Here is a 16,838-nt window from a genome sequence, read left to right on the forward strand (position 1 = left end):
AATGCTCAAACTTCATGAGGTGAAGGTTCACCATCCTTGCTTCTAAGGAACTTTCTGGCTGTACTTCTTCCAAGACAGACTTCTGTGTTCCTTTGCCGTCCAGGCTACTGTCAATATACTGTACTTTGGCAGCACCATAATCAAATACACTGATCCTTCTTCAGTCTTCCTTATGTAATGTCTCACTTTCACATGCTGGTTGTGGAGTTCCAAGACCGAGTGTCAACTTGAAACTATTAAAAGTGAAGGGATGGAGTTTAGCCAGGCAATCAGGTCACAGTTTGATGACCTCATTTAGGGGCACAACAGAGATAAATAGCTCGCTGGAGGCCAACCCACACTCTGCTTTGTCTTCCTGCTGACAAGACACATGGAGCTACACTGATGGAGCTGGTCATTGCATGTGTTGTGTGAGTCTGAAGAAGCATTTATAGACTGGTTTGGGACATGTGGGTTAATATTGGACTTATAGATTTGATCTGGACAGGACTGGGTTTTTTTTTCCAATATTCAATTATTCTTTGATATAAAGTTCTTTCCTATACATGTATGAGTCTCCCTAAATTTGTTTCTCTAGTCTACCCAGACTAACACGCTTGTGAAGCAATCAAAAATACCATAACTTGGGTCAGGCACATCTTAGTCCTCAAAGTGACATCCTTGGTTTCCAACGCTCACAAGGGTGGGAAACGTTTTTCCTGCCAAGGAACATTTGGATATTGATAGCATCGTTCAGGAGCCATTTGGCTATACATTTAGTTACCACATTCTTAAATGTGATGACTAGAACTGGTTCCCTTTGGCCGAAGTATGTGGTATTAGCTGGTATTAATGATTTCTCAGGCCTTGTATAGCCCGTGGGTAATATGTCACCCACCCCAACTTTAAAGAGATCTTTTGCAGAAAATTTACCTAATGTAATGCTCCCTTTGAACTCTTGGCTGCTGCTTCCATGAGCAATGATTACAGCAGTAAAATCCTGATAACTTCCATCTTTTCTCCATTTATCATGATATTATCTAGCAGTCCTGTTGTGAGGATTGGGTCTTCTTTACATTGAATGTCATCTTTACCAAAGGCTGCAATCCTCGCTCTTCATCAGCCAGTGCTTGAAGTCCTTCTTACCTCCAGAAACCCGGATATCAAAGGATGTTAATAAGCCTTCTTTTAAGCCTGATGCCACATTTTTCTTCATAAAGTTCAGCAGATATGAAGAAAATAGTATCTGATTATTTTCTCAGCATGCAGATTTTAAAAATATAGTGAGAGAATGCAACCTTAATGAACCCCTTTCCTCACTTTAAAAATGCAGTATCCCTTCTTCTGTTCACACAGCTGCCTGTTGATCCATGTATATGCTTCGTATGAGCACAATGAACTAACTGCTCTGGATTCTCATTCTCTCAATGTTATCCATAGTTGGTTAGGATCCACATAGGTGAATGTTTTGCATAATCAGTAAAACAGAAGTAAACTTGGTTTTGTTTTTCGCATGTTCAAGTCAGTTATTTTTAAACCAGAAATAAAATCATCAAGTTTACATTTTAAAAATACAAACAACACAACAACGACAAAAAGCCCTTCATATGTTGTATTGCAAAATAGAAGCCTCGGGTTTCCATCTCAAAGGAAGAAGTAAATGTTTTTCTGATATTCCCTTATTTTGAGGCAAGATCCATTTGGTGGTAGCGGTAAAATTGCTGATTCCGTACCCTTTTCTGGACCTCTGGCAGCTTCCTGTCAATTTACTGCTGCAACAATTGTTGAATGCTCTTCAGCAAAATTTTACTTGGCATGCGACATGAATGAAATTGCTCAATCGTGTCTGCATTCTGTGGGGTCACTTTCCTTGGTACAGAAACAAGTATGGAACTTTCGCAGTCAGGGGGCCAGGTAGGTGGCGAGGTAGCCAGCTCTCTTCCAGATTTCTTGGCATAGACTAGTGAGTGCTTCCTCTGCTTCGCCAGCTTGTTGAAACATTTCCATTGTCATTCTGTGCCTTTAGAGCAGCTTGGATCTCTTTCTTCAATATAATTTTCTTTATCATATGCTATCTCTTTAAATGGTAGAATGTTTCCTGGTTCCTTTTGATATAGTGACTCTGTGTATTCCTTTTGATACTTTCTGCATTGTTCAGTATTTTGTCCATAGAATCTTTTAGTATTTCAACCAGAGGCTTGGAGTTTTTCTCCAATTCTTTCAGCTTGCTATCTGCTCTTTCACCTTCCTTATTCATTGTCCAGCTTTCTCATGTGCATGTGGTGACTGAAGATTGCCTGGCTTGGGTCATGTGCACCTGAATGCTTAAAGGGATATCTTTATTTAATGCTTTAAAGATGGTGCCCGGCTATCAAAAAGTATAGCGTCTGGGGTCTTAAAGGCTTGAAGGTAATCAAGCGGCCATCAAGCTCAGAAGCAACAAAGCCCACATGGAAGAAGCACACCAGCCTATGCAATCATGAGGTGTCGAAGGGATCAGGTATAAGGCATCATCAGAACCAAAAATCTTACCATAGTGAATGATGGGGGGAGTGCGGAGTGGAGATCCAAAGCCCATTAGTAGGCCACTGGAGATCCCCTTGCAGAGGGGCCTCGGGGAGGAGATGAGACACTCAGGGTGCGATGTAACAACGATGAGAAATACAACTTTCCTCTAGTTTCTAAATGTTTCCTCCCCGCTCCCACTACCATGACTCGAATTCGACCTTGGAAGTCTGGCTAGACCAGAGGAGGTACAGTGGTACAGATAGGAACTGAAAATACAGGCAATTCAGGGCAGATGAGCCCTACAGGACCAGTGGTGTGAGTGGCAAAACAGGGAGGGTAAAGGGAGAATGGGTAGGAAAGAGGGAACCGATTACAAGGAACTATATGTGACCTTCTCCCTGGGGGACAGACAACCGAAAAGTGGGTGAAGGGAGACGTCGGACAGGGCAAGATATGACAAAATACCAATTTGTAAATTATCAAGGGCTCATGAGGGAGGGGGGAGCGGAGAGGGAGGGGAAAATTGAGGACCTAATGTCGGGGGTTTAAGTGGAGAAAAAATGTTTTGAGAATGATGTACAAATGCGCTTTACACAATTGATGTGTGTATGGATTGCGATAACAGTTGTATGAGCCCCTAATAAAATGTTTTTTTTAAAAAAGAGGTCATTTATAGAAGATTTTGTCTGCTAGTCACAGGGGGAAAGAGGCAATCCCACTTCTATAAAAATTTACAGCCTTAGGAACACTGTTTTGTCAGAATTTATTTGATGGCGTGGGTGGATGGGTTTGCAATTAATGCCATTGCAAATCAATGCAATGCATCCTTTGATTCCTTGACTCCCTCTTCCATGGGTTTGGATTGTGGATCCAAGTAAAATAAAATCCTTGACAATTTCAATATCTTCTGCTTGTTATCATGTTGATATTTGGTCCAGTTGTGAGGATTTATGCTTTATGTTTTGGAGTAATCCATACTGAAAGGTGTAGTCCTTAATCTTTATTAGTATTTGTTTCAAATGGGCCTCACTTTTAGCAAACCATGTTTTGTCATCTGTGTATCGCAGATTTTTAATGAGCCTTCCTAGAATCCTTATGAGTTGTTTTTCAAATTGTCCAGTTTCTAGGTTTATTTACTCATCAGACAGATTAACTGTATATGAAATAATACAACCCTGAAACTTAGCTTTCTTGATTTTAACCGCCCCCCTTTCTGTTGGAATGATGGCCTCTTGGTCTCTGTAGAGGTTCTGTATGTTCTGGAATTCCTATTTTTTTTCAATGTGATCTACAATGTGCTCTGATCTACACAGTCAAACACATTTTTATAATCAATAATCCACGTAAGCATGTTTCTCATATTTTCTGCTTTCAACCAAGATCCATGTGATGTCAGATATTCTTCCTTCCACATTCTCATTCAAATCTGGTTTGAATTTCTGGCAGTTCCCTGTTGATATACTGCAGCCACCATTTTATAAATGTTAGCAAAAATGTTACTTGCTTATGTTATTAATGACATTAGTCAATAATTTCTAGAATCCTTTGAATACCCTTTCTTTGAAATAGGTACAGATCTCTTCCCATCAGTTGTCTAGGTAGCTGTCTTCCGAATTTCCTGGCCCTGATGGGTGACCACCTCCAGAGACACATCCATGTGTTGAAACATTTCCATCGGTGCTCCACATATTCCTGGAGCCTGTCTTTTCCCCACGGCCTTCAGTGCCGCCGGGCTTCCTCCGTCAGTGCCACAGGCTGCCTCGCTAGGGCGTGGAAGGACCATCCGTTCTCTTCAGTTCTGTGCTCTGTGTGGTCTTTTTACCTTTTACCTTGGGAAGTTTCCTGTCTGGTGCAGTACTTGGCCCCGCAAATCCATTAATATCTCAACTTGAGATGTGAGCTGACTGCATGTAGAAATGACTACATGTTCTTCCCTTCTGGTTTTCTAACTTAAGATTTTCCTTTCTTCCCATGAGGCATCCCTGACATCATCCCATAACTCAGATGGTCTTCAGTCATTATTAATGTATCAAATCTGTTCTTGAAATGGTTATTCTGAATGCATGTGGGGTATACTCAAAGTCTTAGTTTAGATCTTGTGGATTTGATTTCATTTTCTTCAGCTTCAACTTGAATTTCTATATGAGTAATTAATAGTTTGTCGGACAAATTGCGTGTGGTCTTGTTCTGACTGATATTTAGGTACTCTGTTGCTACTTTCCACAGATATAATTCATTTAATTCTTTTACATTCATTCCATCAATCCAGGTTGATGTGGATTGCCGCTATTTATGTTATTGTAAATGGTATTTGAACTCAATAAGGGATTCTTACATAATTTTATCACATACACTGCAGCACAATTTCTATAATCAGCCATATTTTCCTTCAAACCACCAGTAGTTATCCATGCATCTTTAATTCATGTTTCAGCAATTTCATACTGAACAAATGGGTAGAAATCATGTTTCTTCATGTTTAGCTTTAGTAGGTATTGTGTAAATTTGAAAAACAGTTGTTTTAACTGATCTTTCCTGTGGCTGTATGAATAATATCCTATCAATTTCAGCATTGTAGTTCAGTATAGATCTAGAAATGAGCTTTATTTCCCCCTTTATTTTTTAATCATTTTATTGGGACACTCTTACAAATCTTTTAATGATCCATCATTCAATGGTATTAAGCACACATATATAAATGTTGCCACCAACATTTCCAAAACAGTATCTTTCTACTTGAGCCCTTGGTATCATCTCCTCTGTTTTCCTCTCCACCCCATGAAACCTTGATCAATTATATATTATTATTATTGTTCGCTCGTGTCTTACACTGTCCATTGTCTCCCTGGGTAGAAGGATGTATCTCCAACCAGGGTGCAGTATAGCACCAACAAGACACACATCATTCTTCTAGTTCCTGAATTCTCCCTCCCTCTCTCCCTTCCTTCCTTCCTTCCTGCCACTACCATGACTCAGGTCTACCTTACAAATCCAGCTAGACCTGAGTACACACATTGGTAGAGATAAGAGCTGTGGACACATGGAACTCAGGACAGATAAAGCCCTGAGGAACAGTACCGGTAGGGGAGAAGGAAGGAAATGTGCTTTTTGATAATGATTGTGATGCTATTCCTCAATTTGTATTCCCAGAGCTGGCCTAGCTTCAAAATGACAGATATTAGTTCATTTTAACTCACCAATGCCTAGAATTTCAATCCTTAATGTCCCATTTCATTTCTGACAACTTCGAATTTTCCTAGATTTTGTACTTTGTACATTCCAAGTTCTGATTTCTAAAGGATGTCTGCAGCTATTTCTTCTCCTTTGAGTTATGTCCCATCGATACATGAAGATCCATCACTGAGGTAGAATTTACTCTAAGGAAACACAATCGCTCCGATTGTATTTTGAATGTCATCTAACATGAGGGGTTCATATATATAGGATTACATCAGACAATCTCCTGCTGTTATTCATAAGGTGGTGGGAAAATTAAGTGAAATAACTCACCTCAATGGTTCACAGAGTGCCTGGCCCCCAGGACGTCCTCAGTAAATGCAGCCTACTGCTGCATCTGCTGACTGCCTGTGGTTTTCCGTACTTTGTCATGTACACAGAGGTAAAATGTATGCTTTCATCTGACGTTACGAAGTCACACATATTACAGCTGCAGTTTTATGAAGATGTTCATTCTTTATTGTTCCTTATCTGTAGAATCTCTTGCACTCCATCAATAATTTGTTTTGTTTACACTTCTAATATCTTTGGATTCATGATCTTTTATATCCCATGGAGGTCTTCTAAGTAATGAATGGGTTGTTTTATCATCTTAGATTCAATGAAATACAGTGCTAATTTTGTTGATTCTTTTGAAGGGAAATATTTTAAATAGCATTGTAATTCGCAGAAGCCTGTATTTTTTCCCTGTATTGTTCTTTGTGCTTTTAGCTTTGTGAGACTCATCATGAATCTCAAGTCTGAGTTGCAACATTATTATCATTTAAATTAATATTCAACCATGTACATGCATTTTAAGCCATTTTATATCATTTCAGATTGATGAAAGTTCACATAGGTATCTGGAATGCTGAGGACAGAATCCTTGGATGGTGCAAACAGTAAATTCTGTCAGCTGTTAACTGAGAGGTTGGAAGTTTGAGTATGCTCTGAGATGCTTGAAATAAAGGCCTGGCAATCGACTTCTGAAAAATCAGCCACTGAAAATCCAATGGAGCACAGATCCACTAGGACAAACATGGGTTCACCATGAGTAGAAACCACATTTATGGCAACCATTTGCTGGTTGCATGAATGCAGAAAGGTCTCATTATCAAAGCATTTTAAGAAATAAAATACTAAAAAAAAAAAAAAGAAAGAAAATACTTATTTCATTATGCATACATTTAGATATACACACATATATATATATATATATATATATATATTTAGAGAAAGAGAGGGAGGAGATTATTATGGGTTTTGCTGTTGTCACTCCTTTTTAATCTTTTGCTTACTCTCGCTGCCATCGAATTGATGATGACTTATAGTGATCACAACTCTTCATGGGAGTAGAAAGTCCCATCTTTCTCCAGTGGAGTCACTAATGGTTTCAAACTGCCAACCTTCTGGATTGCAGCCCCATTTGAAAACCACTAAACCACCAAGGCTCCTCATCCTTTTAATAGAGCACTCAAATTTTCACTGTGCCGCACCCTAATGAGGTGAATAGCATTTGGGATCTTAAAAGATGGCAAACAGCTATTTAAACCACCAGCAAATGTAAGAAGGTAATCAAAACTCCAGCAAACTCACAAGTCCACAGGAGCAACACAATTTCCTGTGCTCTAAGAACAAAAGAACTAGACTGTGCTTGGCTGTCACCACTGATCATTCTGACTAGGGGCCTAGTAGTCCCAGATAGAAGGGGGAGAAAATATGGATCAGAATTCAAATTCCTATTATTTAAAAACATAAAGAAAACTTGAAACAGTAGAGAAAGAAAGACTGTGAGATGAGCTTACCACCCTGAGACATTCTTTAAACCTACATCTGAACCCAATTTGGAGGTCACCTTTTAATGAAAGAGCAGACTGGCCAAAAAAGAGTAAAGGAAATTGCCTGTAAGATTGGTGCCCTTCATTAAAACCATCAGTATTAGACTAAAAGGTCATGAATTTCTAACGAGCAAAGAGGAGAAGATGGGGAGGCAGGGACCTCATACTGCCAGAAAGGGAACAAGCAGAGCGTAGTTAAAGGGACTATGGAGACACTGTATTCAATGTGTCACCGAAGGTGCATAGTAGCTAATAAGGACCTAATTTGCTGTATAAACTTTCACCAAGGACTCAATAAAGTGCCACTATCTTGACCTTCTATTTCATTGCTATGATGAGGGGATATTTCAGGATAAGCAGGTCCTTTGGAAGATGAAAATTAAGCGACAACTCTGGACACATAGCGTACAAGGAAAGAGAACGAACCTTTCGTTTCTGCTTTACGGGCACAATTGCATTCATGTTGGGAGATAGAACTATACAGAGGGAGGGGCACATAGGATAAAAGGTATTTGGTATTAATAAACTCTGTGACGATAAAACTTGTATAAAGTTGTTTGCTTGTTCCCCCCACCCCCGAAGCTTTCCTTGGGATCCTGTTCTTAGCCCGTGGGAGAAGTGCCCAGAGCATCCTGCCTTGCAATGACAGAGGCAAGGGGGCCATGAGGAGCAGACATGGACCCCACATTTAAACAGGGAAAGGAGAAAGAACGTGCGAAGGTCACACTGAGGTCCTGTTGGCTTCTCATAGTAACCGTCTCTTTTCTGATATGTGTGATGCAAGTAAACAAAATAACAGGTTGAGGTTAGCAATATTTCAGAGAATGAATATGAATGAATGCTCTGGGAGGAAATCCACAAACTACACATATGAAGAGCTTCTAATCAGAACGGACCTTTAAGGATCAGAAAGCCAGTCCAGGGGAGTGGCAGTCAGATGATTTTATGTCAACTAGACACTGCTGGCTCTCAATCAGGTCACAGCCTGATGCTGTGTCCTCAAGGGTGTGGCTTGCTTACAAGCAAGAACTCTGGGACCCATCCTTTCCCCCCTCATCTTCCTGCTGGCTGGCCCCCGCGAGAGCTGCTGGAGCCCTGCCACGTTTCCACCGACCGTGGAGCCACACGACTCTGCACCCTCCGGCCTGTGCTCTTCCTGCATTCTGCATCATTGCATGTGCTCCAAGAGTCTCAAGAGGGACTTCTGGGCTAGGATTGGACCAATAGACCAGTGCTGGACTTCTGGACTTGAGTTTGACTGGCTGGGATGCTTTCTTGATATAGAATTACTTCTTGATATAAAACGCTTTCATTCACACATACACGAGTGTCACCGGAGTTTTCTCTCTCCAGTCAACCTGGTCTAACACAAGGGAAAAGGTGGTTCTGTGAATGAGATCTTCAGATATTGACAAAACACCAGGTGTGTAAATTCACTTCTGAGAGTCTACATGATTAATTGGTCTGCTTTCCATTTATCCGTGACCGGAAGAGTACTTTTCCATTATAAATAAGCCCTTCTGGAGTGAGAAAATTAAATAATAGCTATGTAAATGTGTAGATTCCCAGTGTAACAGGTGGTTAGCATTGGGCTGCTAACTTCAAGGTTGTCAGTTCAAACCCAGCATGGGAGAAAGATGAAGCTATCTGTTCCCCCAAAGATCCACAGCCTTTGAAAACCCATAAAACAGTTCTGATCTGTCCTAACTGGTCCCTAGAAGCCAATATTAACCCACATCAGTGGATTTGGGGATAGAGTGTATAGGACTAAAACCCTCTCATCCCCTTGCCACAATCCCTTCCCTGTCCCCACCACCAAAGAAAAAGAAAAGGATTGGTCCATAATTGAGTACATAAAGAATATGTAAACTGTAATGGTACATCTTCATCTACATGCTCTGTATAGATCTAGATAAATTCCAGACAAGCTTCAACTAATGGAAGTTAAGTATTTTATTTAACCATTTTTTTAACTAAATGAGACATAACTGTGCTTATAAACCTCACAATTAATTATTTGAAAATTTAGGATGATGAAAGGAGAAAGTCATTCTTTTTCCTTTAATGAGGTTTAATTAAATGATGTATATAATTTATATATGTAATTTATAATGGTGATTAGATTCACAATTATTTTTACTTAAAATCACGTGATGATATTTAATATTTCTAAATAATGCTTTTCTCATAATCCATACTGAACTATAAGCATATGTGCTCTGATTACTTGTCACACATTAGAAAAGAGATTGAGCTACGATATTTAAAATCATCACCAAAAGTGCACATTTTACAAATGCAACTGGTGAAGTGAAATTGCTTAACTGTGGCTCTTTGAACCATGTCTCTGCATATCCTATCAAATGATAAGATGAGAATTAAGTACAGAGGACTCACACTCAGGTATTCATCAGTTTTGCCATTCCTCAGAGTATAAGAGAACCATCTCAGAAGCATAAACTGGAACAATCCATCAAGAAAGTGACCAGTGGAGTGTATGTGAGTTCCCTGCTTGAAGCGGCGGAGGCACCAGAGGGCTCTGCGTGGAGATCGTGGGACAGAGCTGAGGTACTTCTGTGGAACAATGACTGTACCTTAATATCTTCTAACATGTGATAAGCTGTTCACTCCCCCCAACAAACCCCACACTTGTGAGTATGGTCTGTGAGTTCTGTGTAGCCTCTACAACCAATTATCAAATCCAGCAGAAAATCACAGAACTGTGCAAGGGACTGGTGTCAGAACTGAGCACAAGAAGGATGGAGGGTGTAGGCATATCTGACCTCTGTCTTTTGGCCATCAGCCTTGGGCTGGTATGGAATTGAATTCTTCTTCTCCCTTTTGTAGGCAGACGAGGTCAGATAGGACACACATGCCATTTCTTCAATACTATATTATCTTTTCCTGTTGATTATCTGATTGGTTTTACACTTATTGGAAATGCCTCACTCTGGGTGAGACATTGTTCCTGTAGACTTCTATATGCAGTACACATAGGAGTACACAAATCTACTTTTTTAGAGTGGACTCTGATTTATAGCCTCAGTTTGCTGCCACAGAATGGCTGGTGGTTTTGAAATACCAATCTTGCTGTTAGTAGTCCAATGCTTAACCTGTTGTGCCACTAGGAAGCTTATTTAACATACAGTGGATGATAGGCAGATATCAAAAGGTCTCAAATATTCTTTCTGAAAAATTATCGTTCTTTCCTTTCTGCTTCTTTCTCTCCTTGCTGCTCCTCCATTTTTATTTTAATTATTTGATTTAAAAAATCACTGTAATCAAGTTCAGTCCAATAACAGTGACCCTATAAAATAGAGTAGACCTACCCTTTGGGTTTCTGAGACTGTAAATGTTTACACTCATCCTTCTCCAGAGGAGTGGCACCTGTGTTTAGCTGCCCAACACATAACCCATGATTCCCATCTTTTCCTCCTCTTTGTCCAGGCTTACTTAGAGGATAGAGGCAATGTGCATTGATGCTAGTTTGTAATTTACAAACTTAATTTGACCTGGGGAAAATTAAACTCTATATACTCAATTGTATTGTATTTTAATTATTGTATTTTAATATGCAAAAGAGGAGATGATAACCTATTTTGAAGGACTGCTATATGAATGTAATGGATTGCATGGCAAGCTGAATAATGACTTATACAATTGAACAGGTTAGTTCAAAACTGTGTCTTGTTGAGTAAACTGACCTATGAATGATGCGCTGGCTCTGCAGGTAGTCTAGGGCCATAGCAAGTTCACAGATGAAGAGCTTCACCGTGTCTTCCTGGAAGCGAACATTCTGCTGCAGGTGATAACGCAGATCCCCACCCAGCAACAGGTCCACCACCATGAACATGTCTTCCTCATCTTGGAAGGAGTACCTGGAACCCCAGTAGTAAAGAAAATGTGTGATATTAATACATTGTACACACTATTCAGTCCCAAAGACAAAAGTGCATCAGAGCTGGCAGTTCTTGAGTTAGGAGTTCAGACTCCCAGTGACTCAGTAGAAGAGGGTAGAATTGCCCCTGTGGGTTTCCAAGACTGTAACTCTTTTTTTTTTTTAACATTTTATTAGGGGCTCACACAACTGTTATCGCAATCCATACACACATCAATTGTGTAAAGCACATTTGTACATCATTCTCAAAACATTTTCTCTCCACTTAAACCCCCGACACCAGGTCCTCATTTTTCCCCTCCCTCCCCGCTCCACCCTCCATCTCTTTATATGAGTAGAAAGCCTCCTCTTTGTTCCACCTAGTGACTGGTAAGTATGAACTGCTAACTTTTTAGTTAACATCCCAACCCAAAATCATCTATCCCAACCCAAAATCATCTATATGACCAGCACTCAATTTAGTAGTAGATGACCTAATACTGGGCCCTCGATTTCTTACATGCAATATGGGAGTGACATGAATACCAACCACATTTGATAAGGTAAAGAAAAAACAAGGTAACTACAAGAGTTAGTGCCATGCCTGACAAATTAGAAATACTCATTAGCTGTTCACTTGCATAGCAAAAATCCAGAGAATTAAAGAGAACTCCATTTACCCATTTATCATGAACAATCGTATTCTAACCACACTTTTGCTGGCAATTCATAAAATAGGAATTAGAGCTCCTTGAGCCATTACCATTTCTATTTCTCCCTACTTACGATTTCATTGCCCAGCAACATGATAGCAAACAATGCCCACATGAGTGATAAGACAGCCATGTAAGAAGGGCAATAAAGAATTAAGTGCACAGTACAGGGAAGTGATTCACTCAGCCTGCTGATGGGAAGGTAAGAGAAAGCTTCTCAACAAAACTTTGAAGGCTGTTGGCAGTAGTCACAATCATAATAACAGTTATCCTACCAGCCAGTGTGTCATATTAAAGTGGCTGGAGTGTTGCTAGGATGCTGGAGGCTTTTCCACCAGTATTTCAAGTACAAGCAATGTCACCCCTGGTGCACAGGTTTCAGCAGAATTTCCAGACTAAGAAGAAATGCTTGGAAATCAACTTTTGAATGTTATCCAAAGAAAATAAGGTGAATCATAATGAGTACAGCTCATTTAGTACTAGCACTCACTGCCGTTGAGTAAATTCCAACTCATAGTGACCCTAATGCACAGAGAAGATCTGCCCCTGTGGGTTTCAGAGACTCTAACTTCTTCCTCTCCTTCTACTTCTTTTTTAATCATTTCATTGGGAGCTCTTATAGATACTATACCAATCCATAATTCAATTAGACCAAGCATCCTTGTACAATGGCTGCCACCATCATTTTCAAAACATTTTCTTTCTTCTTGTATTCTCTGATATCAACTCCCCCTTTTTCCCATCCCTCCCCCACCCAAACTGCAGGAACGCGTATTACTATATTCCATATTATTATTATTTGCTGTGTCTTATACCATCCATTGTGTCCATTCACCTACAATGCTGTTTTTATTCCTCTTGAGTAGGGCTATAGAGTCATCATTTCGATCAGTTCCCCCTTCCGCAACCCTCTCTTCCCATACCCTCAGGGAATCATTACTTTCATTACTATTTCTAAAGGGTTTGTCTAGGATTTCATGCATCAAATGATCTTAATTATGAAAATGAACATATTCAGGTCTAACAAGATTAATGAGGTAAAGCTAAGACCATAATAGTAAGTAGAAGAAATATTAAAGAACTAGAGGATAGATATGTGTTTCCTCAATGCCATATTGCACCCTCGATATATCATCCCTTCACAGGAGTAGAAACCCTCACCTGTCTCCTACAGATGCTGGTGTGGCACACTACTGACCCTGTGGTTAGCAGCCCAATAAATAACCCACTATACCACCACTATGCCTCCTTGCTTCCAATGTGGTAGTTGAAAGTGAAAGTTGAAAGTACCTTGGTTTCAAGGTACTTAAACAGTGGCTGCAATAATGCCGGTGTGCATGCCAACAATTGTGACTATGAGCCAGTCAATTCAAATACCAACAAGATCCCTTGATGTTTCTCATCTGTGACTGCTACAGAGCAGACTCTGGTGCACTCTACAGGTAGTAGCTCATCCACCCCTTCTCTTATTATCCGCTTTACAAATGAGAAAGTCAAGGTCCAAGAGAGCAACTCCAGCAATGCCAAGCATCTAATACAAGGAGGCACTGACGGTTCTCCAAGTACAAAAGCAAGATTTCAGCAAGAAGAACAGCCAGCTGCCAGTCCAGGCGTGACGGAGAGAAAGGGAAATGCTGCGCATTTGTTGAAGCAGCAAGTCTGACTGGAAAGGTTGGTCCTGAAGACCAAAGGCAGATCCCAAGAGAAGGAGACTAGTCTTTAGACATTTGGAAGACAGCGAAGACTCTGAAGCAGGAGGTGCAGTCTGACAAATACTCATACTGACAATTGTGAAGATGGAGCTGGGGAAGCAGCCTCTCGTTCGATTGTCTATGAGATCTCCATGAGTCAGAGATGGTTGGACAACTAACAACAACAAACAACAATTCCCTATGGGCTTCACTGGAAGAGGGTGGCATTGAGGGACCTGGAGAGGAAATGAGATACAGGAGAGCCGTCCAGGCCTCTGCTACATGCAGAGTCTTCTGTAAAAATGCTTCCCTACAGCTCCGATTTGTTCTCATTTCACTGCAAGCACAGACAGGATTAATAGTCACAATTACGCTCTCCCTACCAATACTGTTCTGACGTATTTCTTAATGCACAATGTCACTGAGATCATGTTGCAAAATTTTATTGGAATCCAAGAATTAAGTGCCTACAGGTAGTGCTTAGGGATGCCAACTGATTCCTCACAGCTAACTATTTGCTTAGGAAGTAAATGTAGAATTTCAATGGTGAGAGAATGTACTTAGTGCATTTCCTTCTTTAGAATTATCATTCTGCTAAAAAGAAGAGATTTGCAAGCTAAAGAAAGAAAGAAAGGGAAAATCAATGAAGCATTTATCTGAGGCAGTAAAATTTTTAAAAATATGGTTTTTTTGGGGGCTACACATGCAGTTCTTATTTTATTTTTTAAATCATTTTATTGGGGGCTCATACAACTCTTATCACAATCCATACATATATCCATTGTGTCAAACACATTTGTACATTTGTTGCCCTCATCAGTCTCAAAATATTTGCTTTCTACTTGAGCCCTTGGTATCAGCTCCTCATTTTCCCCCATCTTTTCCTGCTTCCCCCCTCCCTCATGAACCCTTGATAATTTATAAATTATTATTATTTTGTCATATATTACACTGCAGACGTCTCTCTTCACCTACTTTTCTGTTGTCTGTCCCCCAGAGAGGAGGTTATATGTGGATCCTTGAAATCAGTTCCCCCTTTCCACCCCACCCTCCCTCCACCCTGTGGTATCACCACTCTCACCACTGGTCCTGAAGGGATCATTTGTCCTGGATTCCCTGTGTTTCCAGTTCCTATCTGTACTAGTGTACATCCTCTGGTCTAGACAGATTTGTATTTTATTGTGTTTTGGGTGAAAGTTTACAGGGCACATTAGTTCCTATCCAACAGTTTATATATCTTTTGCTTTGTGACACGAGTTCCAATCCCCTCAATTTAATCATACTCTCCCTACTTCCTCAGTTCTCTGTTTCCATTTGCCAATCTTTCCTCCCTGTCTGCCTTCTTAACTTTGTGTTTGGTCAACTTGCTTTCTAGTCCATAGCTGCTGGTCAAGTGGAGGACATTCCTCATGCATGTTGTTATGATGTTGCTGGGTGCCACTGAGTCACCTCTGGTTCACAGGACCCTATGTGTGACAGAGCAAAACAATTGTTATGCCTGAACTCATTGCTGCATGTCAATCCCTCTTGTCATGGGTTTGTTTGGGTTTTCATTTTCCAAGAACTTATCCTTCTTGAGGAGCTGTCCAAAATACACGGAAAAAGTCTCATCATCCTCACATCTAGAGGACATCTGGCTATACTTCTTCAAAAAGTATATACTACTAAACAAAAAGATTTGTTCATTTCTGGCAGTAAATGGTATGTTTAATATTCTTCAACAAAATCATAATCAATTCTTCTTCAATCTTCTTATGAGCGTAAGGGGTGAATGAAAGTAAGATGGTTTGTGTCAGGCATACCTTAGTTTCAAAATGCCATCTTTGCTTATTAATATTTTAAACAGATCGTTTGCAGAAATTTTGTCTCAAGCAATTGTGGCAGTTACTTAATTTACTGTCAACCTGAGGAAGGGGTGGATTCTAGACTTCAGTGAGGTCGCAGCTTGATGATCTCATTTGGAGGCACACTGGAGATAAGTAGCTCACGGAGGCCAGATACATACTCTCCCTTTGAGACATTCCTATTAACAATCCATATGGAGACACACTGATGGAACCAAAGCTCTGGAGCTGGAGGAGCCTCATGGAGATCCACGCCAGTGCTAAGATGCTTCCACTGCCACTGGATCTACAAGACTTTTCTCCCACTGGCCAGTGATCTTCCAGAATTTGGCATCATTGTATGGCTGTGTGAGTCTAAAGAGGAATTTATGAATGAGTATCAAATAAGTGGGCTCATATTGGATTTATGGACTTGATCTGGACTGGGTTGGGATGTTTTCTCAATATATGATTACTCTTTTAGATAAATCTCTTTCTTATATGAGTGCCTATAATTTGTTTCTCTAGTCAACTTGGACTAACACAGAAATAGAACATTTGATATCCTTACTGCTGCTTCCATGGGGGTTAATTGTGGATATGGGTAAAATTAAATTCTTGGCAACTTCAATCTTTTTTCTATTTATTGTGATGATATTTACTAATCTCCTAATGAGGATATTTACTAAATCTACTAATGAGGATTTCTGTTTTCCTTATGCTGGGATTTAATCCATTTTGAAGGCTGTAGTCTTTGGTCTTCATCAGTAAGTGATTCAAGTCCTCTTGACTTCCATAAAGCAAGGTTGTGTCATCTCTTATGTAGAAATAATGACTGTCATAAATATATTAAGGACTCCTAGTGGCAAAATGTGTTATGATTTGGGCTGGTAAGCACAAAGTCAGTATTTTGAAACCACCAGACCTTCCACAGGATAAAGATGAGGATTTCTGCTCCCATAAATATTTAGTCTTGGAAAAGAACAGGACCAGTTCTACCCTGTCCCATAGGGTTGCTCTGAATTGGAATCCATTGGATGGCAGTGAGTTGCTCCTATGTTAATATATGCTCTGGGTCTTCTCCCATAGTTCATCCCATACACGTTTAGTTCACGTTTCTGTCTATCATGCACTCATAAATTATTGTTTGTTACACCGGGAATCCAGGAAAGATTATTCCTTCAGGACCAGTG

At 40.1% G+C, this 16,838-nt stretch overlaps 1 protein-coding gene across 6 annotated transcripts in view; it reads right to left on the reverse strand.

The window, feature by feature from the left end:
* The window catches only part of STK32A (serine/threonine kinase 32A), a 200,057-nt gene that overhangs the window by 98,656 nt on the left and 84,563 nt on the right, over window positions 1-16,838 (reverse strand). For 5 of the 6 annotated variants that reach the window (XM_045284913.1, XM_045284915.1, XM_045284912.1 and 2 more), the window contains exon 5: window positions 11,246-11,419. The exons of the other annotated variant lie outside the window; for it this stretch is intronic. In XM_045284913.1, the coding sequence (XP_045140848.1) occupies window positions 11,246-11,419 (174 nt within the window). The remainder of the gene's footprint in view (window positions 1-11,245; window positions 11,420-16,838) is intronic. 6 annotated transcript variants of the gene reach the window in all.

Source organism: Echinops telfairi, unplaced genomic scaffold (genome assembly GCF_000313985.2).
Source record: "Echinops telfairi isolate 266 unplaced genomic scaffold, ASM31398v2 ScPeMD7_7469;HRSCAF=8507_0, whole genome shotgun sequence".
Taxonomy (NCBI): Eukaryota; Metazoa; Chordata; class Mammalia; order Afrosoricida; family Tenrecidae; genus Echinops; species Echinops telfairi.